At 58.4% G+C, this 26,136-nt stretch overlaps 1 protein-coding gene across 1 annotated transcript in view; it reads left to right on the top strand.

Moving 5' to 3' along the window:
* Positions 1-23,380: 23,380 nt before the first annotated feature.
* Positions 23,381-26,136, top strand: part of LOC150050579 (phosphatidylinositol 3,4,5-trisphosphate-dependent Rac exchanger 1 protein-like) — a 54,250-nt gene continuing 51,494 nt past the window's right edge. The window contains exons 1-3 of the mRNA XM_090352731.1: positions 23,381-23,504; positions 25,334-25,413; positions 25,524-25,595. Coding sequence (XP_090208857.1) covers positions 23,381-23,504; positions 25,334-25,413; positions 25,524-25,595 — 276 coding nt within the window. The remainder of the gene's footprint in view (positions 23,505-25,333; positions 25,414-25,523; positions 25,596-26,136) is intronic.

Here is a 26,136-nt window from a genome sequence, read left to right as displayed (position 1 = left end):
GTGATATTGGGTGTGGGCACAGCTAACTGAGAGCCAGTGGGTGATTCCACCAGCTCTGCCATTAGTTGTTGGAGCATTTATAGCCAGTGTCACAATGTGTCATGTGTGTACACACACATGTGTATGCAGTGTGTGTGTGTGTGTGTGCGTGCGCGTGTGTGCGCACATTATATACAACAGGGGAATAGCCAGTTCGGCTGTGAGACCCTGGTGGAAAGCACAGATCCAAGAGCTGCACAGCTTGAGTTCAAATCCTGACTCTTCCCTGTGTGACTTGGGCCTCCCGCTTTGCTTCTGGGAGCCCTGTTTTCTCACCTGCAGGGCAGGGATGATGGTGATTCTCCTGGGTTGGATCCTGAGGCTGTCTGGCCCAGGAGCTGTGAGCGAGCAGGGTAGCCACACTGGCCTGAGGAAGGCCACCCTTGTGGGGACGTGCAGGTTTACTTCTGTTTTCCTGCTCCTTTAGGAGCAGAAGGAAGTCTGCATGCTCCTCTGTTGTCTGTGGTGAACACTCAATCTGTGTTTGTTGCCTGGCTCCTTCCCTAGGCTGGAACCAACAGATGAGCCCCTGCATTTGTGCCAGGGGAGGCAGGCAGCGACTTCAGGCTGGCAGGACTGGGCCACTGGTGGCTGGTGCTGGCAGGTGGCCACTGACTCCCAGGGAGGCCACCCCGGTGCAAGCAGTGGACTCTCATTCATTAATTCACTTACTCAGTTCATTGAGTTCATGCACACAGAACAGCTGCTACGTGCCTAGCAGCGTGCAGCGTGCTGGGTTCTGGCTTATGGCTAGAACACCTGCTTACATGAAGTTTTTTGTTGTTGTTGTTGTCGGTCATGGGGCTTGAACTCTGGGCCTGGGTGCTGTCCCTGAGCTCTTCAGTTCTAGGCAACCGCCCTACCCCTTGAGCCACAGCCCCATTTCCCATTTTCTAGTGATGAATTGGAGATAAGAGGCTCACTTTTTTTAGTGCCTTGGCTGGCTTTGAACCGAGATCCTCGTATCTCAGTCTCCTGAGTAGCTAGGATTACAGGTGTGAGCCACCACGCCTGGCATACATGAAGAGCGTTAGCCGTAAGGATGTCAGGAATTGTCATAACATTGATTTTCCTACTGTGGCCGGGTATTGTGCCGAATGCTTTGCGTGGATTGTCTCTGATCTCTGCATACCCTCCTCCACGTCATTCACTGTCATACCTATTTTGCAGATTGGGAAACAGAAGCTCGGCACTGCAGCCCATGCAGCAGATAGAAGGAAATGAAAAGGACATGTAGGTGACAGGAGGGTGATGTTGGTATAGATGGTTTGGAGTAAGGCCTAAGATGATGGCACCTAGCGGAGACCTGACCTGACGGAAGAGGTCGTGCCTGGCTTGCTCGCCAGTGTGGCTGGAGGGGAGATGATGGGAAGAGGAGAGGAGGGTGGTGTGGTAGGCAGGGGCTGGGAGTACAGTGTGGGTTTATGCACTGAGGTGTGTGGAGTACCTGGTGGGATTTGTTTGAATTTTTTTTCTGTCTTCTGCATTCAAACTGAATTTGAATTCAGGGCCCTGGGTTCCCTAAGCAGGCAGTCACTCCATCGCTTGACGCCCCACCCCCACCCCTACAGGATTTTGGCCAGGGTGGTGGCGTGGCCCAGCTTTGTGATTCCCATGCAGGGGGACCATGCCCGGCCCTCCCCCGCTGTGGGACCTGGGTGTCAGCCTCCCATGGGGGGGGTGTCAGGCTCCAGGTGACCAGGGCGGGGACCCTAGAGGAGGCTGGCTGAGCCTGCCCCACCCACCAAAGAGTTGGGCTGTTTGTGTTTGTGGCCAGGGTGTGGCAATTTGAGAATGGCCACCGGTGGGCCGTGGGCGAGGGGACCGGCTTCCTGTGACAGAGGAAGTCGCCCCTTGTTTGTTGTACAGGAAGTGAATTTGCCTGATTCAGAACTACTGGGGGACCGGGGACTATAGCCACTGCCTCACAACTACGGTAGCTGTCAGCACTGCCCTAGGCCTGCTATGCTGCCACCTTGCAGGGAGAACAGGGGGATGGACGGGTCACCACAGACCCTGGCAGGCCTGCCCAGGCTCCTCTGCCCACCCTGGGCAGCTAGTAGAGGGAGGGTCTAGCTAGAATTTGAGTTGGAGACCCCTCAGCAGGAAGCAGAGTGCTGGGAACGCTTGGCCTACTCTCCCATCCTCCCTCCCATCCTCCCTCCCTCCCTCCTTCCCTCCCTCCCTCCCTCTCTCCCTCCATCCCTCCTTTTCTCCCTCTCTCTTCAGAGCAAGAACTCGGCATGGTGCTGCCCCCGGGCTTTTGTGCTCAGGCTAGTACTCTACCACTTGAGCCACAGCTCCACTTCTGGCTTTTTGGTGGGTAGTTGGAAGTAAGAGTCTCGCAGGGGCTTTCTTGCCTGAATTGTTTTTGAACTTCGATCCTCAGATCTCAGCCTCCTCAGTAATTAGGATTACATGCTGGAGCCGCCAGCTCCTGGCTGGATTTTGTTGTCTCAGATCCACCATGAAAGTCTTTGCTTTCTAATTAGACGGCTTAGCTCCATGCATTTAATGTGCTTCTTGGCAGGGTTGGGTTTAAGCAGGCTTCTTGGCATGTCATTCTGGCTTGTTCTGTGAGGGCAGTGGACACCAGAGCTTCCTCTTTCCCTCCCTCAGTGTGCGGGGTGGAAGGGACAGGAAATGGAAGCTGTGGTTTAGAAGGTGCTAGAAACCTGGCCTCAGCCTCTGTCACCAGCTTTCTTTATGGTCTTGAACTTCCTCCCCAGGTCCCAGCTGCTGAGCCTGCAGTGGCCACGCTTGCAGAGGACACTGGACCCTCCCTGCTTCTCGTGGGGCCCAGCCCTCTCTGCCGAGGTCACTTGCTCAGATGGCCACCCAGGCACTCGGTCTAGCAGTCTTCTCCTGAGATCTCACACTGCCTGAAGTCACCTTGTTACATGACTCTCGTCTCTCCCACTGGGCCCCAGTCACTTGTGGCTGAAGCCTGTCTGCCGTGCGTGCCTGCACTCCACGCATTTAGAGCTGGTGTTCATTAGTGTTAGGTAGGGACTGAACGGGAAAGGTTGAGTGCCAGAGGCCTTGCTGGCAGAGGCCTTGTTCAGAGTGAGCCCAGTGAGGTGTCCCCTCAGCTCTCCCATCTGCCCTGAGACACAGATGTGGCCACTACAGGCTCCAGACAGGGGTTCTCAGACCAGACCAGGCCTCTAGTTGGACTATTTTTTTTTCCTTTTTGCCAGTCCTGGGGCTTGAACTTAGAGCTTGGCCACTCTCCTTGGGCTTTCTCAAGGCTAGTGCTCTACTACTTGAGCCACAGCACCTCTTTCAGTTTCTGGTGGTTAACTGGAGATAAGAGTCCCATGGACTTTCGTACCCAGGCTGGCTTTGAACAGCGGGCACCCGGCAGTTCTAGCTTTTTCTGTGTACATGGTACTGAGAAATCAAACTCAGGGCTTCCTATATGCTAGGCAAGCACTCTACCACTAGGCCACATTCCCAGCCAGACACACGCTGGTTACTGTGTGTGTCCTTGAAAGATGAGGAAGATTTCTTCCGAGCATTGTTTCCGTCCGGTGGGAAGTGGAAAGCTGCCGTGTGTTTCAGGAAGGCAGGTGATTCTCTGGAGGGGACTAGCATTCCTGTGGTGCATGCTGGTGGCAAGGCATGGTGGGGTCCCGCTCGGTGATGCCATGGGATTCTAGATGCTTTCTCTTTCAGTCCCTGTGGGAGACCTGGCTCAAGCTTGAAGCCTCACACTGGAGTTGGCTGCCCACTGACAGCTCTCCAATGAGACACAGCCATGTCCAGCCACAAAGACAGGCATTCCGTTTGCTCTTGTGTACCACTTTTTTTTTTCTTTTTGGTAATTTCTATTGGCCAGGAAAGGCCACGTGATTTTTTTCCCCTCCTTTGGTTCTGATCCTGAGGCTTGAACTTAGGATCTGGACATTGTCCTTGAGCTTTTGTGCTCAAGGCTAGCACTACCACTTGAGCCACAGCTCCATTTTCCAGCCTTTTGCTGGTTAACTGGTGGTAAGAGTCTTACAGACTTTACTGATCAGGCTGGCTTTAAATCAGGATTTTTTCATCGCAGCCTCCTGAGTGGCATGAGCCACCGGCACCCTGCAGCTTCTGGTTCCAGTAAAGAAGTGGGTGAGAAGATGGTTCTCTCTTAAAGGGGCTGCTTCTGTCACCCCGACTTCCACTTCCCATGGCTGTGGGCACTTAGTCCCTTTTGTTTTGGCAACGTCAGCGGTTACACAGGATGTTACCTCTGTCTGTCCTGCTTCCTGCTCTTAGGCTTTTCTGGGAGCCCTTGGTGCAGCCTTTGTGAGGAAGTGTGGGCCTGGCCCTGCTGGTCTCCCCTCATGTAGGAACTGACAGCAGCCAGGGTTCTCCCGCTGCAGATGACCCATTGCAGTCCCAGCTCGGAAGGACCTGTGTGATCTAGATGGTGAAGGACCCCTGGATCCTTGGTGGGCTCTGATTGGCTGTCTTAGGTCATGTGTCTACCCCTATCCTAGGACTCATTGGCTGTCAGGTCCTGTGTCTATACCTTGCTCCTGTCCCATCACTCCCTGACTCCTGGCTCTTTCCGTAGACCTGAAAACACTTTCAGTGCCCACAGGTCTCAGTGTTGTGCTCATTGGATGCTGTCCAAGCTGGGGTGCCTCCCTGGAGGGGGCCTGCCTCTATGTTGTCTACTCGGTAGAGGAGGAAGCAGGCTCAGAAAGGTCTGCTGACCTATCCAGAGCCACACAGTGCCCTCTCTTTCACTAAAGACTCAGGCCGGGTATTCTGCACCTTCTAGTCTCTGTCCTGGGAGAGTGCAGGCCCAGGAAACAGCAGGTGCCAGGGGCCTGAGCAGAAATGTGTTTTGGGAAGAGCAAGGGGGCCAGTTGAGCTGGGGGTTGATGACAGGGGCGAATCCAGGAGGTACCAGCCGCTTGTGCAGAGTGGACTGGAGGGGTTAGCAGTGGGGCAGGAGAGAGGAGAGAACCAGGTGGTGGTGGCTGGTTAAGCTCATCACGGCCTGCTCCTGCATCCTTTACTAGCTGTGCCACCCACTGAGGGCCCTGCACCCCAACCCTGCTTCTCCCCCGCAGGATGGAGTTAGGGGTGAAGTATGGAGGGTGAGGGGTGCGAGGGTGGGTGTGGATGACAGCCAGAGCTCGGGATCTGGGTGATCCCCTCCTGCCTGGACATCTTCCCAGGTCGGCCCTGTCCCCCTTCCTTCCCGCCTGCAGGAGCCGAATGAACAGAGCCCCAAATGTTCCCCACAGCGTCTGCTCCTCCCCGTGACAAAGGCAGCTTTGTCCCGCCGGGTGTGAAATCAGCTCCCAAGTTGCTTGGTGCTGGCTCAGCGCAGAGTCAGAGTCGGCTTGCGAGGGGCCAGGGCGGAAGGACTGCCCGCCGCGCTGTCCTGTGGCAGCCTGCACCCCTTTAGCCCTGCCTTTCCTAGCCCTGCATGCCTCATGCCTTGGACCTGCCAGTCCTCGGAGGTGGGAACCCTGAGCACGTCTGTCCCAGTTCCTTCTGTCCCTGCTGCTGCGTGGCAGAGCTAACACCCAGCGTGGGTCTTAGCCGCCCTCTGGAAAGTATTCAGCAACATGTCCTTCTGTCCATCCATCCGAATGACTTAGGGTTAGCCCAGTGGTTTTCACATCAGTGCAGACTGATGGCAGGCAGGACCGCCCAGAGGCCTGGGAGAAGGACACTGGGCTTTCTGACAGGACACGTGTGGGCTCAGGCCGCTGCAAGCAGCATGAAGCCGAAGCTGAGCCCAAGGGAGAAAGAAGCTGCAGCCTCCACCAGTGAGGCCCTGCGGCAGCTTGCGGGGTCGTCCAGCGTGTGCCTGCTGCCCTGGGTGCCATGGTGGTGAGGGTATTGGTCCTTGCGCCTGGGCATGTCTTCCCATCCAGGGACACTCGGCACACAGAAAGAAGGGTGTCCAACAGCTCCGGTTCCAGGGCAGCAGCTGCGGAGTGTGGCCTGGTCTGCAGGGCCACAGAGCTGAGTGCCGGCAACTGGACTGTCTCGAGTAGTCAGATGCATGTCCTAAGCGTCCCTCCCCCTTTATGGTGGTGCGGGGGTTTGAACCCAGGGCATTGCATTGTGACCTTGCTGGGTGAATGCTCTACCTCTTGAACCATGTCCCTCTGTCCTTTTTGCCTTCATTCTTGCTCCAGAAGCATCTTGCATTTTGCCGAGGCTTGCCTGGACTAGGACCTTTCTGTTGATGCGTCTTGTGTACGTGGGATTACAAGGACACTCGGCAGTGCCTGGCCTATTGGTTGAGATGAGGTCTCACAAGCTTTTTCCCTCTGGCTGGCCTTGAGTCACACACATTCCTCCTGATTTCTGCCCAACAAGTGGGTAGAATTATAGCGTGAGCCAAAGTGTCAGCCCCAGTGCTCCCCTCTCCAGGCGAGGTGGTGGCCGCCTGGGGACTAAGACCTATCCAGAGCTTTCTATGCTGGTGGTGGGACTGAGGCTGGCTGAGCTGTGCGGCTGCAGCTCACGGGGGTGGGAGTGGCGAGGCACAGGGAAAGACCTGTCCTGTGCCAGCTGCTGGCCGCTGACCTGGCTGCCAGTTCCCAGCACCCCCTCCTCCCCGCCCAGTGTGGTCAGGTCCCGTGGGGACAGGGCAGCCTCAGCAGCTTTTCCTTTTGCTGCTGCCCCGGGCAGGAACTCAGCCGTTCAGTGGCCACCCAGCTTTGCCTAGCCTCCTCTGAGCCTCAGTTTCCCATCTGGGCAGTGAGTGGGTCCCCTCCTGCAGTAAGAATGAGGTGCTGTGCTTTCCCTTTGGGCTCTGCCAGAGGAGCGGATGGTGTCTGCCTGCTGTCCGTGTCCCCCCACCCATCAAGCACCGAGGGAGGGGTGTCCCGCCTAGCTCCTGGGACCTGCCAGTTTCTAGAGGTTTTGCACATCATTGTCACATGTCTGCCGAGGTGGGTGACTCCACTTCCCAGGCACCCTCCTGGCCTGGGCCAGGCTGCACACCGAGTTGGGCAGGGGTTTGTCCTGAGGCGTCTCCGCCTCAGAAGATGACACAATTTTGACATGACTGGGTTGGAAATGCAGCAGTTCCAACTCGGATAGTCTTAACACAGGCTTTGCGGACTCACTTGAACTCGGGGTGGCTTCAGGTCGTGCTGGATCCAGGCGCTCCACTTTGTTATTTGTTTTTGTGAAGTCAGGGCATTGCACTTGGTAGGCAGGAAGTGTTTTCCTGCTCGAGCCACATCTTCTGCCCTTTTTGCTTTAGTTATTTTTCAGGTAGGGGTCTCCATGGTGAGGGCGGAGCTCTGATGGGCCAGGCTGGTCCTGTGCCCACTGCTGTCCATGTGGGTGAGGTAGCAGCTTCCCCACAGCCATGTGGGCCAAGCTCAGGGCTTGGGGCCTGACTTCTGGGGGTGGCAGGTGTCTGGGGGTGGAGGTGGGCAAGGGTGGGCACTGCCTCATGTCCTAAACACATGGTCACTCTCCCTCTGCCCCCTCCCTCACCCTGGTGCGTGCGTCAGGGGAGGAGCAGTATTAAGGGCAGTGCCTCCCGGCTGGGTACTAACGTCCATTGTGCAGTTCTGCAGCTGTGCCCTCAGTTTCCTCGTCTGGACGTGGGGGAGAGCTGAGCAGAGCCTGCCTGGCTCACGTGAGGCCTGGCCTGGTCTCGGGAGATGCTGGGGTCTGGGGTCTGTGCCCCACGGCTGTGGCTGCTGCCACATTGTCATTCTTACTGACAGACAGGTGAGTGCTCAGGAGAGTGACCAGCTGCTAAGGCAGGAGACCCTGGGTTCCTAGGGAAACGTGGACAGCTGCCATTCCGTTTCTCAGTGGTTCAGTCCTGCTGTGTGACTGGGACAGGTCACTAAGCGTCTCTGTGCTGTAACAGGGAGTGGCCAGGCCCACCCATCGAAGGTGGCTCCCAGGGTTTGGGAAGCTGTATGATCCATGTTGTCCAGGGCAGACTCCCAGAGGGGATCAGGGAGCTGAGACATCTGGCAGCCGGGTGTGGTGCGCCTGGATCCAGCACAACCTGAAGCCTCCCCTCCCTTATATCCCCTCCCCCTGCTGGCTGGCCTGCTCCACATCAGAGCCGCCCAGGGCCCCTTCGTGGAGGGCACAGGGGCAGGTACTATGTTACCCTGCTCCTTGGGGGTGCCCAGCCGGCCCGGAAAGCCCAGCACTGGGGCGTGGGGGGCAGGGCCCCTTGGCCCCTGGACTGTGATCTTGGAAGTGATGCCTTGCGGGGGTGGAGCCCTGGGCAGTGGGGCTGCTGCGGGTGGCTGGCAGGTTGTTGGAGTCCTCCTTGTTCTTGGGGGCCCTAGTGCTCAGGGCCCGTGCGGGGACCTTTCAGCGACCTCTGTTCTTCCAATCTGAGTGTGTGTCCCTGTGGTGGGCTCTTCCCACCGCTGAGGGGCCGCCGTGTACCTCACCCGTCCCCCACCGCCAGCCCCCCAGCCCCGGGGGACTCTTGAGAACTAAGTGGAAGAAAAGAGGACAGGTGTGGTCATTCATGCCTGAAATCCCAGCTCCCTGGGGGGTTGAGGCAGGAGGATTGGGAGTTGAGGTCAGTGTGGGGTGTGTGGGAAAGGTCCCATCTCAACCAGTTAAGTAACCCCCAGATGAACCAGAGACGGCTTGGCACCGAGCCCTGATACCTTCTGGCTGGGGCTTGAACTCGGGTCTCAGCTTCTAGACAGACAGGCACTCTTCCACTTTAGCCATGCCTTGCTGTGTGGCTGGGACAAGTGTGCCACTGTGCCTAGCTTTTATTTTTAATTTTTGTCTTTTCTTTTTTTTGGGGGGGTACTGGGGCTCGAGCCCAGGATGTTGCACTTGCTAGGCAAGCACTTTGCCACATGCCAGCCCACTTTATTTTTATTTTTGTTTTTAAGACTGTGTGTGTTGGCTTTGAACCTCAGTCTTCCTGGTCTCTGCCTCCCAAGTAGCTAGGATTACAGACTTGAGCCAGCTCGCCTGGCCTGGCTCTGCTATTTCTTAAAATGAGAATTCTACTTATTGACATCTATGGATTTAAGTTAGGGTCTTGTACGGATGTCAGGAGGTTCTGGTTGGACCCTTTAGGCACATCAGACACTGTTCTCAATGACCTTGTGTGGGTGAATGTAATCAGTAGAAATGTCTGTGAGAACCTGCTGTGTGCCGTGCCTACTGTGTGCTGGGCCTTTCACGTGTGTGTTCCTGCAGCTGGGCTCCGGGGAGCAGGGATGGGAAATCTGCCCCCTTCCCCCAGGTCTCTGCATCAGTATTTTTGCAAGATTCATGGGACGCTTTGGGCTGTGTGTACAATGAGCCTGCGAGGCTGTAGTGGAGCAAGCCATGATGTGATTGTGGTCACAGGTCCGGTGGGTAGTGGAGGACGGTCAGCCTCAGTTTCCCTAGGTGACTGGTAGGGTCCTGGAGAGGTGAAGGGGGTGAGATGTCCCTCCTGACAGAGCAGGAGCTGCTGGGGAGACTAGACAGGATGAGCAGTGCTTGAGGAGGGAGGGAGGGCCAGAGGGAGGAGGGTGGGAAGGGACGAGGGGGAGGGGCCCACCTCTCCCGGGAGATCATTGAGGAGGCGGCACTTGGTGGGGGGGGCTGTGAACAGAGCCCGCGCTGTGCCCCTCTGTTTTGGGGGGGGGGCTGGGTCAGCTGTGTGAGCCACTTAATACCCACGAACTTGCGATTCGAGGCGGAAGTGGGAGATGGGGTGGTCAAAGAGAACATTGTGCCCAGCTCCGGGGGGAGGGAGCCCTGGGGAAGTGGCCGGCTCCCAGCTGAATGGCCCGTGAGGGGGGCAGGGGAGTAGGCTTGTCATTCGGCCCTTTGTCCTGCTCCGTTGGGCCCTAACACAAAGGCTGGTTTGGTTTCCCCTGGCTGCTCCTTGGGGGAGTCCCTCTGGGAATGGGGGGATAGAATGGGGGGGGGCGCGTGTGTGACACAGCACACCGGGGTGTCTCTCCTGTCCTCTCAGCCAGCCTCCCTAGAGACCACCCTCTCCTTTCTGCCCTCACACCAAAGCCTTGGCCGGTAGAGGATTTTACGTGGACTGGAGTCCTGATATTCCAGAGTCCTGTTCATTTAGATGATCCCCACGCCCCGTGTCTGTGATCACGTGTGCACACGAAAAGATGCCTGGCTGTGCAGAGGGACGCGTAGCAGCCGTCCTCCCCCTACCCATCAGACACGCTAACATGGCGTCTCACCACACAGCCTGGAAAAGATGGCCCCGGCACAGCACTGTGGTCTGTTCATTCACAGCAGTGCCGAGGGGGGCAGGCCGTCCTTCCCTTAATCTTACGCCATAGATAGGGAAACTGAGGCACAGGGTGTCACCTGTTCGAAGTCACAGCAAGTTTATTCTAAGCTTTACCAAGACTGCTGGAGGTCTCGGCTCCTCTGCCAGTCTGTTCCCCCCACTCCAGTCCCCGCATGGAGGCCCAGAGCGGGGGTGCAGGCGTGTGTGTTACACTTCGGTGTATAGGTGTATGGGTGTGTGTGTGTGCATGTGTGTATGCACATGTGTGTGCTCGCAGCAGGGGCTTGAACTCAGGACTTTGCACTCTCCCTTGGCTCTTTCTACTCAAGGCTGACTCTCTACCACTTGTGCCACACCTTCAGCCAAGGTTTGTTTGTTTGTCTTTTTGGCTCCAGCCCTGGGGCCTGAACTCAGGGCCTGAGCACTGTCCTTGGGCTTTCTCAAAGCTAGAACCTTACCCCTTGAGCCACAGCAGCACTTTTGCTTTTTCTGTGCATGTGGTATCGAGGATCCAGGTCTTCGTGCATGCCAGGCAGGCACTCTACCATTAGGCCAAAGCCCTGGCCCCCAAGGTTGTTTTGTTTGTTTATTTATAGGTAAATTGTTGAAATAAGAATCAGAGAGCCTTGAGTATTTGTCTGCCCAGGCTGGCTTTGAATTGCAGTCCTCAGTCGCTGAGATTACAGGCATGCGCACCAGTGCCTGCCGAGCAGGTCCCCACACCAGCTCCTGGCCCCTACACCTCATGTTGAGCTTCGGGGTACAGCCCAGCAGCCTAGGACCCCGTCTGGCGCATGCTCTTTGCTGACTTTTCCAGCGTCTCCCGCCAGACCCCGAGACAGTGTCCATTGGCCTGCAGCCTGAAACCCATTCAGTAGGTCCTGGGGAGCGTGGGCTTCCCCAGGGACCCCCAGCAGCTTGGGGCCCCTGTCTTTGTCTCTGTGGCCATGGCAACCTGGCTGGATGCTTGGCACTCCAGGCCCAGCCCCCAGTCCGGGCAGCTTCCTCCCCCACAGAGGGAGGTTGTCCTGAGGGGCTCCAGCCTGGCTGGGGGACCCCCCCCATGCCTGGGCAGGACTGGTGCTGCCAGAGTGTGGGAAGGACCTCCAGGAATGCCCCTCACCCTCCTTGTGCAGGTCTCGCTTTCCGTCCCTGTGGGCTCTGGGGCCTGGCTGTCCCTCCCCTGTCCCTCTCTTGTGGGGGCCTGGCCATCCTGTTTCTTACATCTGGCTCAATGCTTTCTTGGCTTGTTGGCCTCTCCTCAGAAGTTGGCTCCCAGTCCTGACTGCCAGCTGCCTTGAGATCCTAGACCAGGGTCACACTTTGGGGGTTTGAGCGCAGCTCCCAGCAGTCCAGGTAGCCCCTGCTGGCCCTGGAGGAGGAGGGTGTCTGCAGCCTCTCCTGGTGAGGGCAGGGTACTGGAGCTCTTGGTGGCTGTCCTCTTCCCTAATCCGGCAGGGCCATCCTGGCAGCCCCTAGCCAGTCACGTGACTTGGAAAGCCTGCCTGGGAGAGGGCCACTGACGAAGGGACACGTGGTCAGGGTGTGCTTTCACATAGCACTCTACGCTGGGGGTGGGGCTCTCTGAGTCCCTAGGGCCCTGAGTTGAGGTGTCCCAGGGTGCCGTCAGGGAGGGGAGTGATCTGTGAGCCCCAGTGCCACAGCTCTGACAGGCACAGGACCTCGCTGCCCGCCTGTGCAACTGCTTTCCACATCTGTGTGCTTCCTCCCCCAGGCTCCCAGAAATCAGCCTTGAACTCATCAGCCGTCACTTCTACCCCTCTTTCCCCTCCTGGTGGAGGCACTGATTCCCGCCCCCCCTCATTAGCATAGCTCATATGACCCCAGGCCTTCTGGCTCCCTTCATGTCATAGGGTTTCAAGGTTTGTTTGTGATGCATGTTATGCCAGAATCACTTTCCTCTTGCTGGCTGAGTCGTATTCCATTCTGTGGGCACACCACATGCAGTTACTCCACCTGTGGCTGGTAGGCTCTGTGAGTGGCGCTTCTGTGAACTTCCCTGGGGAGTTTTTCTTTTTTGGTGTGGATACAGTTCTTGGTTGATACCTACCCATGGTCGTGGGTACGGGATGTTTGGAAAGTCTGAGTTTGGAAGTTGTTAGTTGAGGCTGGGGCAGCAGAGCTGTTCCCAGCCCTTGGCCTTGGTGAGGCAGAGGTATTTTTTTTTTTTTTGGTCTGTGGTGGGACTTGAACTCTGGGCCTGGGTGTTGTCCCCAAGCTCTTCAACTCAAGGCTACAGCTCTACCACTTGAGCCACAGCACCCCTTCCCGCTTTCTGGTGGTTAATTGGAGATAAGAATCTCACAGACTTTTGTGACCAGGCTGGCTTTGAACTGTGACCCTCAGATCTCAGCCTCCTGAGTAGCTAGGATTACAGGTGTGAGTCACCAGTGCCCAACTCAGGTGCTATTGTTCAACATCCATGGAGCGCCTGCTGGGTGCCACTGCTTTAGGTGAGGGAACTGAGGCACAGAAGTGAGAAAGAATTGCCAAAGATTACACAGCAGGAATACGATGCTTAGGCCCAAATGAGGCCCTGCTGCCCGGCTGCAGACCTCATGACCCGCCTCCGCCCGCCGGCCAGTGTGCCCGCCGGCCTGTGGAGTGCTAGCCAGGCGTCCAGGGTGCCTGCCCCTCAGCCTGGCCGCCGCCTCCGTCCAGAACGCAGCTCCAGGCTGGAACCCAGCCTCGTGCTGCCACATCTGGAGTTTGAAAGACATTTCCAGCAGCCGGAAATACGGAACTTTTGCTATGAAATCACTCCACTTTTGAAAGCTGGCAACTCAAATCACATTTTTAACAAACAATTCAGGGGCCAAACCAAACATGCCCGAGGCCCAAACCCTGGGCCGTGGGTTTACATGTGTTCTGTGCGCTGGAGGCTGGCTGTTGTGGTGGCTGCTCTGGGGGCACTCACCGTCCTGGGAGGGCCTTCAGAGCTGACCCCTCACGGATGGGAAGGCTTGTTAGGGGCCCTGGTGACCCTGGATCCCCCTCGGGGCCGTGTGTCTGGCACCCTGCGTGTGGACTGCCGACACGAGGCCCTGCCAGGTATCCTGTGCTCCGCGTGCTCGTGGACGTGCATGTGGCTCTGTGCTGTGTTCACGCACGGCCCCTGAAGTAGTGGGGGCGTTACATGGAGTTCCAGCCATGACCCTGTGCCTTGCAGTGACTGCAGCCCCTGAGCCAGGTCATCCGACGGCTTACCTCTTGCCCCAGTAGCCTGGAGGGCCCAGGACGGGGGAGCAGGCCTTCGGGGGGGGGAGGGCCCCCTCCTCTTCTCCTGCCCACTGGCCATTTCCCTGTCCCTGAAACCCAGTTCCTTTCCTCAAGCCTCTGCCCTCCCTGAGCCCTGGACAGCTGCACCCCTTCCTGAGCTCTGCACAGCCTCCATGTTGGGGTGCTCCCCCAGGGTCCTCTGCTGGTCCCACTCTGTGTCAGTGAGACAGAGGAGTCTCGTGGTGACCGTCCATGTACCTGTGGGTTGAGACACCAGGTCTGGAGTGGCCCAGAAGGAAGAGATGTCAGAATCCCCTCCCCTGTCCCCTCCCCTCCCCTCCCCTCCCCTCTCTTCCCCCCAGCTGCCTGTCATTGGCCCCTCTGGCTATTCATCGGCATGCTTTGAGGCCTGTGACTGGTGCTGAGGTGTCCAGTGTGGTGACAGTGCTCAGGAGTCCCAGCCTTTGTGGCGCTGGTGTTGGGATGGGGACTGACAGTGCACAAAGACTGGGTGGGATGCAGGCGGTGGTATGGGATGGAGGAAGGAGGATGGGGCTGGGACAGGAGCTGTGCATGGGGTACAGCGAGGTGCTCTCTTTAGACCGAGGGGGGGGCCTTGCGTCCCCGAGAAGGGCATGCTGGGAAGTCTCCCTGACAAGGAGGGGCTGGTGGAGGAGTGGAGCTGGCTCAGACCCAGGAAACCCCATCCCCTCCGGAGGCAGAGATCTGAGGATTGCAGTCTGAAGCCAGCCGGGGCAGGAAAGTGGGTGAGGCTCTCATCTCCAGTGAACCACCTTCCAACCGGAAGTGGTCAGGTGGTAGAACGCTAGCCTTGAGCAGAAAAGGCTCCGGGACAGCTCGCAGGCCCTGAGTTCAAGCCCCAGGATGGGCTCTAGGAAGTAGAGCTCCAGCCTGGAGTGAGAAAGCCCAGCCCGCGGAGGGTTACAAAGGATGTTTGTGATGAGTCACAGGGGTGAAGTCACCGGGTGACTTCAGAGCCCTCACCAGCCCTGCCCCTTCAGGGGGCTCCAGGGACCCCCCTGGGGCTTGCAGTCTAACCAGAGCTTCAGACACACAGGGTGGGGAGCTGTGAGTTCCTGTGGGGCCCACGGAACACTACCCCCCCCATGGCCCTGTGTGGGCTGTGGGGAGCTGGGCTGTGCACTGCACTTGCAGTCACCGCAGGCAGGCCTTGCATTCTGCCGGCCTGGCACTTGTGGCATCCTTCTAGCTTAGGTTCCTTGAGAACAAAGAAGCCACAGCTGTGCTTCCTGTCCCCGCATCCTGTGGCCACTTGTGATGTTTGAGGGAAGAAAAGGAGTTTTGGTCATTTTTCAGAATTAGACTTTAACAGGAGCTGGGAGTTTGGCCTAGTGGTAGAGTGCTTGCCTAGCATGCACGAAGACCCAGGTTCGATTCCTCAGTACCACATACATAGAAAAAGCTGGAAGTGGTGCTGAGGCTCAAGTGGTAGAGCTCTAGCCTTGAGAAAGTCCAAGGACAGTGCTCAGGCCCTGAGCTCAAGCCCAGGACTGGCAAAAAAAAATATAGACTTTAATAATGTGTCCTTGGGGGTGACTGTCCAAAAAGAAGTGTACTTTTTTTTTTTTGGTGGGTCTTAGGGTTTGAACTCTGGGCATTGTTCCTGAGCTCTTCAGCTCAAGGCTGCTGCCCCCCTACTCCTTGAGTCACAGCCCCACTTCCCCTTTTCTAGTGATTAATTGGAGATAAGAGTCTCTGGGTCTAGGGCCCGGGAGTTTGGCCTAGCGGTTAAAGTGCTTGCCTAGCATGCACAAGGACCCGGGTTCGATTCCTCGGTATCCCACATACACAACCAAGCCGGAAGTGGCAGAGACGAGATACAACCAAGCCGGAAGTGCCAGAGACGAGACTGCAACAAGCGACAGAGAGCGAAAGCAAGCGGAGCCACGGAGCCCAACCGAGTGGTGGCCGGAGCGAGCCGAGCCAGAGCCAGCGGGGCCGGAGCGAGCGGGGCCGGAGCGTGAGGGAGCGAGCCTGACCGGAGCGAGTGGGGCCAGAAAGAGAGAAGGGGGCCAAAAAAAAAAAAAAAGAGTCTCTGGGTCTTTAGTGCCTGAGCTGGCTTTGAACCGTGATCCTCAGATCTCAGCCCCCTGAGTAGCCAGGATTACAGGCGTGAGTCACCGCACCCGGTTTTATGCACTTTTTGCCCAGGACTGGCCAGAACTGTGGTCTGTCTACCTAAATCTCCTCAGTGGCTGGGATTAGAGACACGACCTATCATCACTGGCTTTTGCCCTGGCTCCTTGCACCTCAATATCCCCAGTCCCTGTGATCCAGTGTGCTAGGTTGGCCTTTCTGTTTTAACACTTTGCAGGCAGTCTTTCTTTCCCAGCCTTCCCCAGCCCTCTCTTCCCGTCTTCCAGCTCTGCTTATAAAATTCTCATAAATTTGGTTTTCTTTTGTCTCCCCTTCCTCCCCCATACATGTGGAAGGTGGGGCCAGAGTGCCGGGCCTGGAGGACGCTGGTTGGCAGCTGGCAGCGGTCCTGGCTTCCCTGGTCCTCCCGCTGGCCACATGGCAGGCCTGGGACTAACCCCTCCCCTCTGAAGTCAGCGTCCTTTTGTTGTTGTGGTGGTTGTTTTTGGTTCCTTGAGGCTTGAACTCAGGACCTGGACACTGTCCCTAGGCTTTTTTTGCTCAAGGTTGGCGCTTTATCACCTGACCCATAGTTCCACCTTCAGCTTTTTTGGGTAGTTTACTGGAGATGAGAGACTTAGGGGCTTTTCTGCCCCGGCAGGCTTTGAACTGTCGTCCTCAGCTCCCAGCCTCCTGTGCAGCGAGGATGGCAGGCGGGTGAATACAGGGTCTCTGTGATTGCTCCTTGCTGGGCCTGATGCTGCACTAGGGCCGTGTAAGCGGTTAGCGTCCAGGGTGGCCCGTGGTGGCTGAATGGCCACCAGGGGGGCTCTGGGAATGGCTCCTGAAGGCCCTCCATGTCCTGTGCTCCACAGGCTTCTGAGTGCAGGTGGGAGCTGGGCTGGAGGGGTCGGGGGTCACAGGTCAGGGGGCATCAGTCAGGGGAGAGGTTTCCCCTCCCAGCAACCTCCTGCCCCTCCACCCTCTTCTCTCTCTTCCCTCCCTCCCCTCTCCCCCTCCTCGCTTCCCCCCCTCCTTCCCTTCTCTTTGATCTGTATTGCACCAGTGGACCCTGAGCCTGGGTGGCGGGTGGGGGGGAGCGGGGGGGGGCGGAGTCTGAGCAGCCCGAGGTGCGGGCTCCTTGGCCTCCTTGGCCTCCTTGGCCTCCTTGGCCTCCTTGGCTGGCTGGCTGGCTCCCAGTGGCTGCTTTCCTCATGCACAGCCCACCCCAGGCTGGCAGGTCTCACGTCTCCATGTGGGGTCAAGTAAGGCTCCAAGGGGAGCAAGGGCTGGTCTGGCGTGGACCCCCTGAACTCTCCACACTCACCTTGCCTCTGTGAGGGCCTGGCTCTCTAGGCCTTCTTCTGTTGTCAGTCCCTAAGGCCTTCCCACTGTGTCTCGCACCCACTCCCCACCCCTCCCTTCTTCCATGTCCCTGAAGAACCCCTGGCATCCTTGGGTCACTCTTTCCAGTCTTCCTCCTCCTGTCTGCCCTGCTCCAAACACAGCAGCCTGCATATCCAGATCCCTGCCACAGGGCCTTTGCACTTGACCGGCCACAGCCTCAGCTGAGGTCTCCCTTTGATATCTCATGACTCCCTCCCTTGCTTAGTCTGGGTCTCTGCCGGACGTCCCCTCAGCAGAGATGTTTTTCCTGGCCACTGTATGTACAGTAGCACCAGCTCTCACTTCCTGTCTCCCGCCTCTTCTCTGTTCAGAGCTCATCCAGCAGATTTTGTTTATGGCTGCATCTCACTGTCCCCCACCCCCGCCCCCCTCTGGAAGAACCTCATCTCCTCCAAGTCCCAGACGTGCCAACTCAGTGGCCGCACAGCGCCTCCCAGGGCTTCAGACCTGCTCACCAGTCACAGGCCCAGCACCAGCCTGGCTGGCTGCCCTCCTGTCATGCAGGCAGCTTGCAGACCGGGGGAAGGGGAAGGGGGGACAGATCTGGAGAGGCACAGAGTGGCAGGCTCACCGGCTTGGGGTCATACAGCAAGGAATGAGTGGCTCTGGAACTTGAGCCTCATCTGGTCTAGCTCGGAGCCCAGAGCCTGGAGCCCCACGAGTCACATTCCATCCTCCATTCTGGGCCTTGAAGGGGTGGCAGGCTGAGGAGGGGGAGGCCACAGAGGCATCCTTCACCTTCTGCTCTTCTGCCTTCAGATCCAAGGTGCCACCTTCAGGCAGCCTGCTCTGATTCACCCCGTGGCCTGTGTGCTCTTGCCCTTTAAATCCTGTGTCCAGACAGGTCCCATCATGGCCGAGGTTGGCTGTGGTTGGCCGTGTCAGGAGCTAGGCCCCTCCCGCCTTGTTAAGAGTGACATCTGTCATTCTCTCCTCCATCCTCATCATGGTGCTTGAGGGTCTCAACATGACTCTCTCCCTTCCCCCCTCGCCAGCCACTCTGGCCTCCTGCGGTCCCACCCCTGCACATAGCCGCCCGGCTCAGAACTTGGAGCCATGGCTCCCACCTCACCAGAGGAAGGCCCCACCAAGTCCTGGCTGTGTCTCCCAGGGCCTGGTCATCGGGCTGCTTGGCAGAACTCTGGCCTCGTGTCCTCCTCCTCTCCACATCACTGCCTCAGATTTGGCCTCCGTGTTTTCCTTTGGACACAGCTGGTTCTGGCTGCCTCAGGACCTTTGCACACGCAGTTCATTTGTCCAGGGCATTTTTCCTGGATGTTCACAGGACTTAGTCCCTGACTTCATGAGGCCTCAGCTCATGACACCTGTGGATGAGCAAGAGTGTGAGCTTTTCTTTCTGGATGCAAGCTGCTGTTGCGGCTGGCGGTGGTGTGGCCGGTGGAAAGGGCAGAGCGGGGCATGTGGAAGCCGGCGGGCAGGCCTGCTGTGCAGAAGGAGCCCAGGGCCGCCAGAGGCCATGATGCAAAGCTCACCGTGGCTTTGATGGTCAGTACCCGCTGTGCTGGGCTCCGGGTGGCTCTGCTTTCTGGGACTTCTCTGAGTGGCCCTGGGAACCTGCTGGTCCACGTACTCCACACCTGCCCCGGCCGTGGCCTGCGTCTGCCGTGGCCTCTTGCCGTGGGGCTGCCTGGGCTAGGTTCGGTGGAGGGTGGGGTGGAGGAGCTGGCCCCTGGTGGCCTTTTCCTTTTCCTTGGGGGATTCTCTGTGGGGGGGGTGTGCTCAGAGCCAGCCTTGTCCTACGGCTGCTGTCGGGCACATCTGGGGCTTTGTCTTCAGGTGGCGGCCAGCCTGACCGGACAAGCTCTCTGGGATCCGTCCAGGCCCCCTGTGGGGGCCTGGGGACCCCTGGGAGCCCCGGGAAGCAGAAGCACGGCCTAGGCCAGGCACCATGGCTCACGCCTGTCACAGCATGCCTCACGCCACTCAGGAGCTGAGATCAGAGGATCGGGGTTCAGAACCGGCTGGGGCAAGAAAGCGTGTGAGACTCTTAACTCCAGCGAACCATCAGAAAACTGGAAGTGGCGCCATGGCTCACGCAAATGAACTCAGGGACGGCGCCCAGGCCCTGAGTTCAGGCTCCATCATGGACAAAACAGCCTGGCCTAGCGTTGCTGAGTGATAGGGGGGGGTGGGCTGTCAGCATGGTGGAAGTCACCTCCACACCTGTGCCAGGTGCTCCCGAGGACCAGGCCTGGCGTCTCCCCTGCCCTCCGAGGGGCGTCCGGGCGCCTCCGTCTGGGTCCTGCAGTCCATGTGGCTTTTCGTCATGGCAGTCTTGTGGCCTCCAGTGTTGTCCGGGGCAGGAGTGGGTGCAAGCCTGTGGAGAGACTCAGCGTAGACCTTGGCAGGGCCTGGAGGCGGCTGGCCTGGAACCTGTGTCACCCGCCCCCCGCCTCCGTCCTCACCGCATGGGCCCCTTGTGTTTGGGGGCTCTGGGGGGCAGTTGGAGGTGACTGCCCTCGGGCGCTGGCGCTGACTGTGCAGGGCACCAAGGTTAGCATCCCCCTGTCCATCCATCCAGTGCACGCTTGTCCTTCTTTGTGCTCCCCTCATGCTCCTTTCCCTGTGCCAGGCACTCCACTTCCTGCTTATGGGAGCCGTGCCTGACGCAGGCCCCGCTCACCCGCTGTCGAGAAGAACCCACAGACAGACACTGAGAGGGTCACGCTGCTGGCCCAGGCGTCAGCACTGTGGCAGGGGGACCGGCGAGGGTCACTTCAGCTAGGGAGGGGCAGCTGAGCAGACCTGTGCTGGGACCTGTGCAAAGGCCATGGAGTCAGAGCCGATCTGGGCTGGGCAGACCTGGCACAGGCTACAGGCATTTGGGGCAGAAGTTCTTTCATCTTGGCGAGCTGACACCTGATACGGCGCCAGTGACGCTGACCCAGAGGCTGAAGGGCTGTCAGGGAGGCTCTGTCATTGGACTTGACTTCTGAGGCAGGTGTGTGTCTGCTTTACACGAGGGGAAACCGAGGCTCCCTGCACTCGCTCCTGCTGCTTTGTGGGAACTGGGCTTGTCTGTCCCTGGACTCCCCCACCACGTGGCTGTTGGTGCCTCTGTGGGCCCTTGGTGTGTGTGTGGGGGGCGGGTGTTTGGTATCCCTCAGGGACCCCTGTCCTGCTCAGAGTTGCTGGTCTTAAACAAGGCCCAGGAAGATGGAGGATGGCTTGTTGAGGCTGTAGTTAGGGTCTGTGGACATCCATTCATCCATCCATCATCTCTTACACTATTGTTTATCTGTGTCATTTATCCATCTGTGTATGTACGTGTGCATCTATCTATCTATCTGTCTGTCTGTCTGTCTATATCATCTCTCAATCTGTCCATTCGCCATCTATCCATCATCTGTCTGTCTGTCTGTCTCTCCAGTCCCGCACCTGCGCTGTGGCTGCGGTGCAGAGGTCTGGCTCCAGTGGGGCTCCCTGGCCATGTGCCCCTGGCTGCCACACAGCCTCTGAGAACCTCAGTCTCCTTTCTGTACAGAGCGGGGAGTGGTGGGAACGGCACAAACTCAGGGATCCCTAAGTTTCAGATCCCAAGCTGCTGTCGGTGCCTGGGGCTCACTCTGCCCTCCCACCCTGCTGTCCCAGCCTCTCCCACGCCCGCGTCCCCTCCTGGGGCCCTGGCCGGCCTGGGAAAGGCAAAAGCGGGGAAGCCGCCACACTGGGCCTCCCTGGCTGTTCACTCCCAGGGCCGCTGCCTTGTGGTTCTCTCACTTCTGCGCATTGTTTTCTGGCTCCCCAAACACAATCGACCCCAGCCAAGGGGGCACCGTGCAGCCGGCAGCCTGGGGACAATTGTTTCTGAAAATAGAAAGGAAAGAGTTGACAGAGGAAAAAACAAAACCTCTTAAAAGTCATTGTCTTCACATGTCAAGTGTCAGCCGCAGAGAGGAGAGCACATTCCACCCATTGTCCTGCCAGCCGGCCTGGGGTCCCAGGAGGCCGACTCCAGCCCCATGGCCCCGCCTGGTGCCTGGGTCCCCTTTGTCCTGGCGGGTCGGGCAGGAAATGCCACCCAGAGTGCCCTGTTCCCAGCCTTTTGCCTGGTCGCTTTGGACTTTTCCTCCAGGCACTTGCCGTGGCGGGCATGGTTTGGGACAGCGCCCCTTTGTGCCCCTGAGGTGGGGCCCTGGGTTTGGGTTCTGTATGACAGGCTGTCCAGCTGGGCTTTTTTTTTTTTTTTTTTTTAACTTACCAGTCCTGGGTTTGAACTCAGGGTTTGAGATGAAAGATCCTCTATCCATTAGTGATGTCTGCCCTGGGCTGCAGCGTGGTAGGAGGTGGCAGGCTGCCTGTTTGCACGCAAGGCCTGTGGATGTAACCTCTGCAGCCATTGTCCTGTGCCTGGGTGAAGCTGGAGGTGGCCTCTTGGCTGTAGCCCCCGCCACTGGGCACTGGAAGCCCGCACATAGCTTTCCTGAGTTAGTACCTGCGTCCTCAACATTCAGACTAAGGCTGGGATTCTCGAGGCCCCGCGGTACATTCCTTAGGCCTGCCGTGGGAGAAGAGGTGCGAGGAGGAGCGGGCCCTCCCTCCCCTCCCCTCCCCTCCTCCCCCCCCCCTTCCTGGATGCTTCTGGACCCGTCCACTCAGCTTCCTCTGTGGAGGGCTGGGGCAGCTCTTGTCAGGAGCCACTGGTCTTCCCAGGATGGCCCAGGGCTTCCTCCTGGCACTGCCCCACCGCCGGGCCCGAGAGAGAAAAGTCTCGGGCCTGACGAAGGTCGAGGGCGGGGATGGGGGCGTTCGTTTATCGTAGAAATTTGGAAAAAGAAATGCAAGAAGGAAGATACAGGTGCCTGTGGTTCTGCCCGGTTAGGCTCCGTGGCCTGGATCAAAGTCTAGTAAGAGCTCCACAGCACAGGGCTTCCTCCCTTCTGGGCCACTGCAGGCCTGGGCAGCTCCTTCCCTCGGCTTCAGGAGCAGAGCCCTGTGGCTGCTTTGTCCTCAGTGACACCTGCTTTCCCACTTCATGGGGCCGGGTGGCTGCTTGCCTTCTAGGCTTCTCTCCTAGAAGAGAATCCCCGCTTGTTCTTGGGCCTCTGTTGGCCCAGAGTATCCATTTCTGGCTGAGACCCAGTCACATGGCCACTCCTGGAGCAGTGGGAAACTTGGAAGGGCCACTCCCTCCGGTCTGTCTCCCAAGCTTGTGTAGAGATGGTGTGCGTTTATTTGGGTGGGTGGGTGGGGTCAGTCTCAGGGCCTGGGTACTGTCCCTGAGCTCTTTTGCTCAGTGCCATGTCTAGTTTGGGGAGATTAATTATCGATAACCAATTAGCAGACTTTTCTGCCTAGGGTGGCTTTGAACCAGGATCCTTTGATCTGAGCCTCCTGAGTAGCTTAGGATTACATGTATGAGCTACCAGTGCCACATGCCTGCGTGCGCGCGTGCATGCATGTGTGCCTGCGTGTGTGTGTGTGTGTGTGTGTGTGTGTGTGTGTGTGTGTGTATGCTAGTTACCAGTACTGGGGCTTGAATTCAGGACCAGGGGTTCCCACTCAAGGCTGGCCTTCTACTACTTGGGCCCTGCTTCCAGTCTAGCTTTTGGTTGGTTCATTGGAAGTAAGAGTGTTAGATTTGTCCACCCAGACTGGCTTCAAATCTCTGTCCTCAGATCTCAGCTTCCTAAGTGGCTGGGGTTACGGCGGGAGCTGTCTGGAGATGGTTCACTGACTCCTAAACGTCGCCCTGTCTAGGAGCCAGGAGCGGCGCGGCCTGCCGCCTGCGTGGGGGTTTATGAGCGGAGTGAAGGGACCCCAGGGCTCCTCTGGCCAGGATGGAGGCGTGGATCCGCCAGTCTTCTGGGCACAGCAGAGGTGTGGCCCTTTGCTCCGAGCAGGCTGTCGCCTTCTAAGTGGATCTGAGGCCAGCCTGCCCGCCAGACCCCAGGGTGCTTAGGCTCTTCCATCTTTGTCCTTGGTTTGTGGGGCGCCCCGCCCCATCCCCTGGTCCTCTCAGGTTTCGCCATATGTCTAGTGAGTCACCCCAGCCGGGACAGGGTGTCCTTGGGGACACCCAGCCCCCTCCCGGCCCTGCAGCTCAGGTTGCCAGGGCGCTGAGCTTTCCCCGGGTCTCTGCTCCTCTGGGAGCTGCCCAGGGTCCCACACAGATGGCGGCGGCTCGCAGCTCCCCGGGCAGCTGCTGCCTGATTGGAAGGGGATGGGGCTGCAGTTCCCCCCCTCCCCCCAGGGTCTTGACGGCAGTGCTGTGGGGTGGGAAGGAGCAAGCTGGGCCTGGGAGTGTCAGGGACTGTGCCACAAAGCCTGTGAGGACGAGCATGACAGGCGTCAGCGCATTCTAGTGCTGAGGACGTGGGCTGCCCGGTGGCCATGTCCCCGTGCTGGAGCCCCTTCCTGGTGCCTCTCCCTGGGTGGCCCGAGCCTGCCATTGTCCCTGGCACAATGGTGGTGGCCAAGCTCATGAGAAGAAAGCAGGACAGGAAGCCCCATCTAGGTCAGCTGCTGGGGCAAGGCAGCCTTTGTCTCCCTGTCTAGGGGCTGGGGTCGGCTTCCTGTCCACGTCTCCTGTGGGGCTGCAGCCTCTCTAGGAGCCTCTGCCCCTGTCAGGGGGACGGGGCAGAATCCAGGCCCCTGCCATGTGTCAGGCCTTGTGCTGGGCCTTCCTTTCGTCTTTGAGTCCTACTGTGTGCACAGGGCAGAACTGGATGGGGGAATAACCTATTATCAGGAGTGGCTTGTGCAAAGGTCCTGGGGCAGGAAAGGAATCTACATGAGGGAGGCCTTAGATTACTAAGGTGTGGGTGTGCGGGACAGTGAAGTCACAGGTTAGTAAGAATAAGGTCACAGGGCTGTGGACTGGGGAAGGATCTGTGGTTTTTGTTTTTTAATTAAATGCACTGTGGATGCTTTTGTTGTTTTTTTGGTCGTGGGTCTTGAACTTGGGGCCTGAGTGCTATCTCTGAGCTCTTTTGCTCAATGCTAACTCTCTACCACTTAGAGCCAGGGGTCATTAGGCCACCAGGCAGGGGCTTTTCAGTGACACGTTTGATCTCCCCCCTGCCAGGCCACTGCCCCTGCTCCTCAGCGAGGCCCTCCCCTTGTGCTCTGGCCTCTCCCCCCCCCCCCTTACGCTCCGGTGGCTCTACCAGTGAGGCCTCTCACTGGCACCTGGGCTCTAGTGTGGTGTGGTGGTGTTTGCCCTTCATCCGTACATTGGGAAGTTGAGGCTGTCAGGCAGGTATGTGCGTCTGGCTTCTCACCATTGCCTCTACTCTGCCCACTCCCTGTCATGCTGCCGTGTCTCACGCCACCCAGGAAGTGTGGTGGGAGGCTCTCGACCCTGGAAGAACAGGCACAAGCCGTGCGGCTCTCTTTCCATTACTGGGATTGAACCCAGGGCTTCCTGCATGCGAAGCCAGCACTCTGCCACCTGAGTCGTGCCTCCAATCCTTTTGCTTTTAAGATGGGGTCTCGGCCGGGCCCTTGTGACTCACGCCTATAATCCTAGCTACTCAGTGGGCTGAGATCTGAGGAGCACAGTTCAAAGCCAGCCCAGCACTAAAATCCCTGAGACTCTTATCTCTAATTTGCCACCAGAGAACCAGAAGTGGCCCTGTGGTTCCAGTGGTAGAGTGCTAGCCTTGAGCTGAAGAGCTCAGGGACAGTGCCCAGGCCTAGAGTTCAAATCCCATGACTGACAAAAACAAAACAAAACAAAAAAGATGGGGCCTCCTGCCAAGCCTGCTGTTGCCAGTCTCAAACCACAATCCCCCTACCTCAGCCTCTAGCAGCTGGGCTATCCCTGTCAACAAAGCAATTGGGGGTGCACTGTGTGACTCTGGACCTCCTGAGGCTGGACTGGACTTTGCACTGTGTGGGGCTGGGTGTCCGAGGCTGCTGGGGTACAGGAGAGAGGCCCCTGGGCTTTGACATTAAAAGAAATACCCGGACTCTGGGTGCATATAAGAGTATAATGTGTCTGCCTGCCTTGGTCCTGGGGCTAGAACTCAGGGCCTGGGCCTTCTCCCTGAGCTTCTGTGCTTGAGGCTAGCACCTACCACTTGAGCCACCTGTGGCTTTTCGGTGGTTCATTGGAGGTAAGATTCTCAGGGACTTGACTGCCGGAGCTCAGCCATCTGGGTAGCTGGGGCTGCAGGGTTGAGCCACCAGCACCGGGCTTGCGTTTCTCTATTGAGCTACGTGAATGCGTTGAAGTTGTTGACAGGAAAGCAATGAAATGGGGACTGGGCCGTGGTCCTTAGGGGACTCAGGCGGTGCTGGGTACAGTGCCTGCACCCCTCCCCCTGGCTGTGGTTCCTCCAGAATGGGGTGCCCTGTGCTGCTGGCACCCATCCCAGGCCCCCAGAGCCTGGCACAGATCTCAGGACACGCTCGGTGGCCAGGTGGGCAGCAGGGTGGCACGTGGCCCCTGCCCATGTCCCTGGACCACGGAAGCACCCCGTGGAACTGGTGCCTCCCATGACCTCACCTCTGCCCGTCTCCTCCCTCCCAGGCCTTCCTGCAGCGTATCCGGCAGAATGTGGCCGACTCGGTGGACAAGGGCCTCACGGAGGAGAACGTCAAGGTAGGCCTGCCTCTCCCGCGGCCATCCCCGTTGCCACGTACAGTGCTCCTGCCATGAAATGTCCAGCTGTGGCACCAGAGGCCACGGAGCTGCCTGTTCAGCGCTGCCTCTGCCCCAGGCCCAGCGTGGCCCCCTCCCCTCGCCCTCTGTCCAGCCCGTGCGGCCTGAGAGCCTGGCAACCCTCGCTGCTCCCTGGCCCGGCGCTGGGCATCGCGCGTCATTGCAGGGCACAGGAGTCACGGGCCCGGCTTCTTCTTGGCTCTGGCCCTGGAAGTGTGGGAGGGGATCAATGGGGCTTCTGTGTGCCAGCCAGCCTCGCCCCGCCACCTCGCACAGTCCCTCGGCCCTGGAGGTCCTGGTTCAAGGGGAGATGGGGGCCGGGGGAGGGCTGCAGCGTCGAGGCAATGGAGGGGGGCACCCTACGTCTGGGTCCTCTGGACAGGGATCTGGCCCACCCTGATTCTGAGTTGACCAGACAGACTCAGTAGAAAAGGGAGCTGGTGGGGGCAGTCCCGGGTTCAGGGACAGTGTGTGTGTGTGT

This window comes from Megascapheus bottae, chromosome 18 (genome assembly GCF_031878675.1).
Source record: "Megascapheus bottae isolate mThoBot1 chromosome 18, mThoBot2.hap1, whole genome shotgun sequence".
NCBI classification, from domain to species: Eukaryota; Metazoa; Chordata; class Mammalia; order Rodentia; family Geomyidae; genus Megascapheus; species Megascapheus bottae.
The sequence above is the reverse complement of the archived record's forward strand: the minus strand, read 5'-3'. Positions and strand labels throughout refer to the sequence as shown.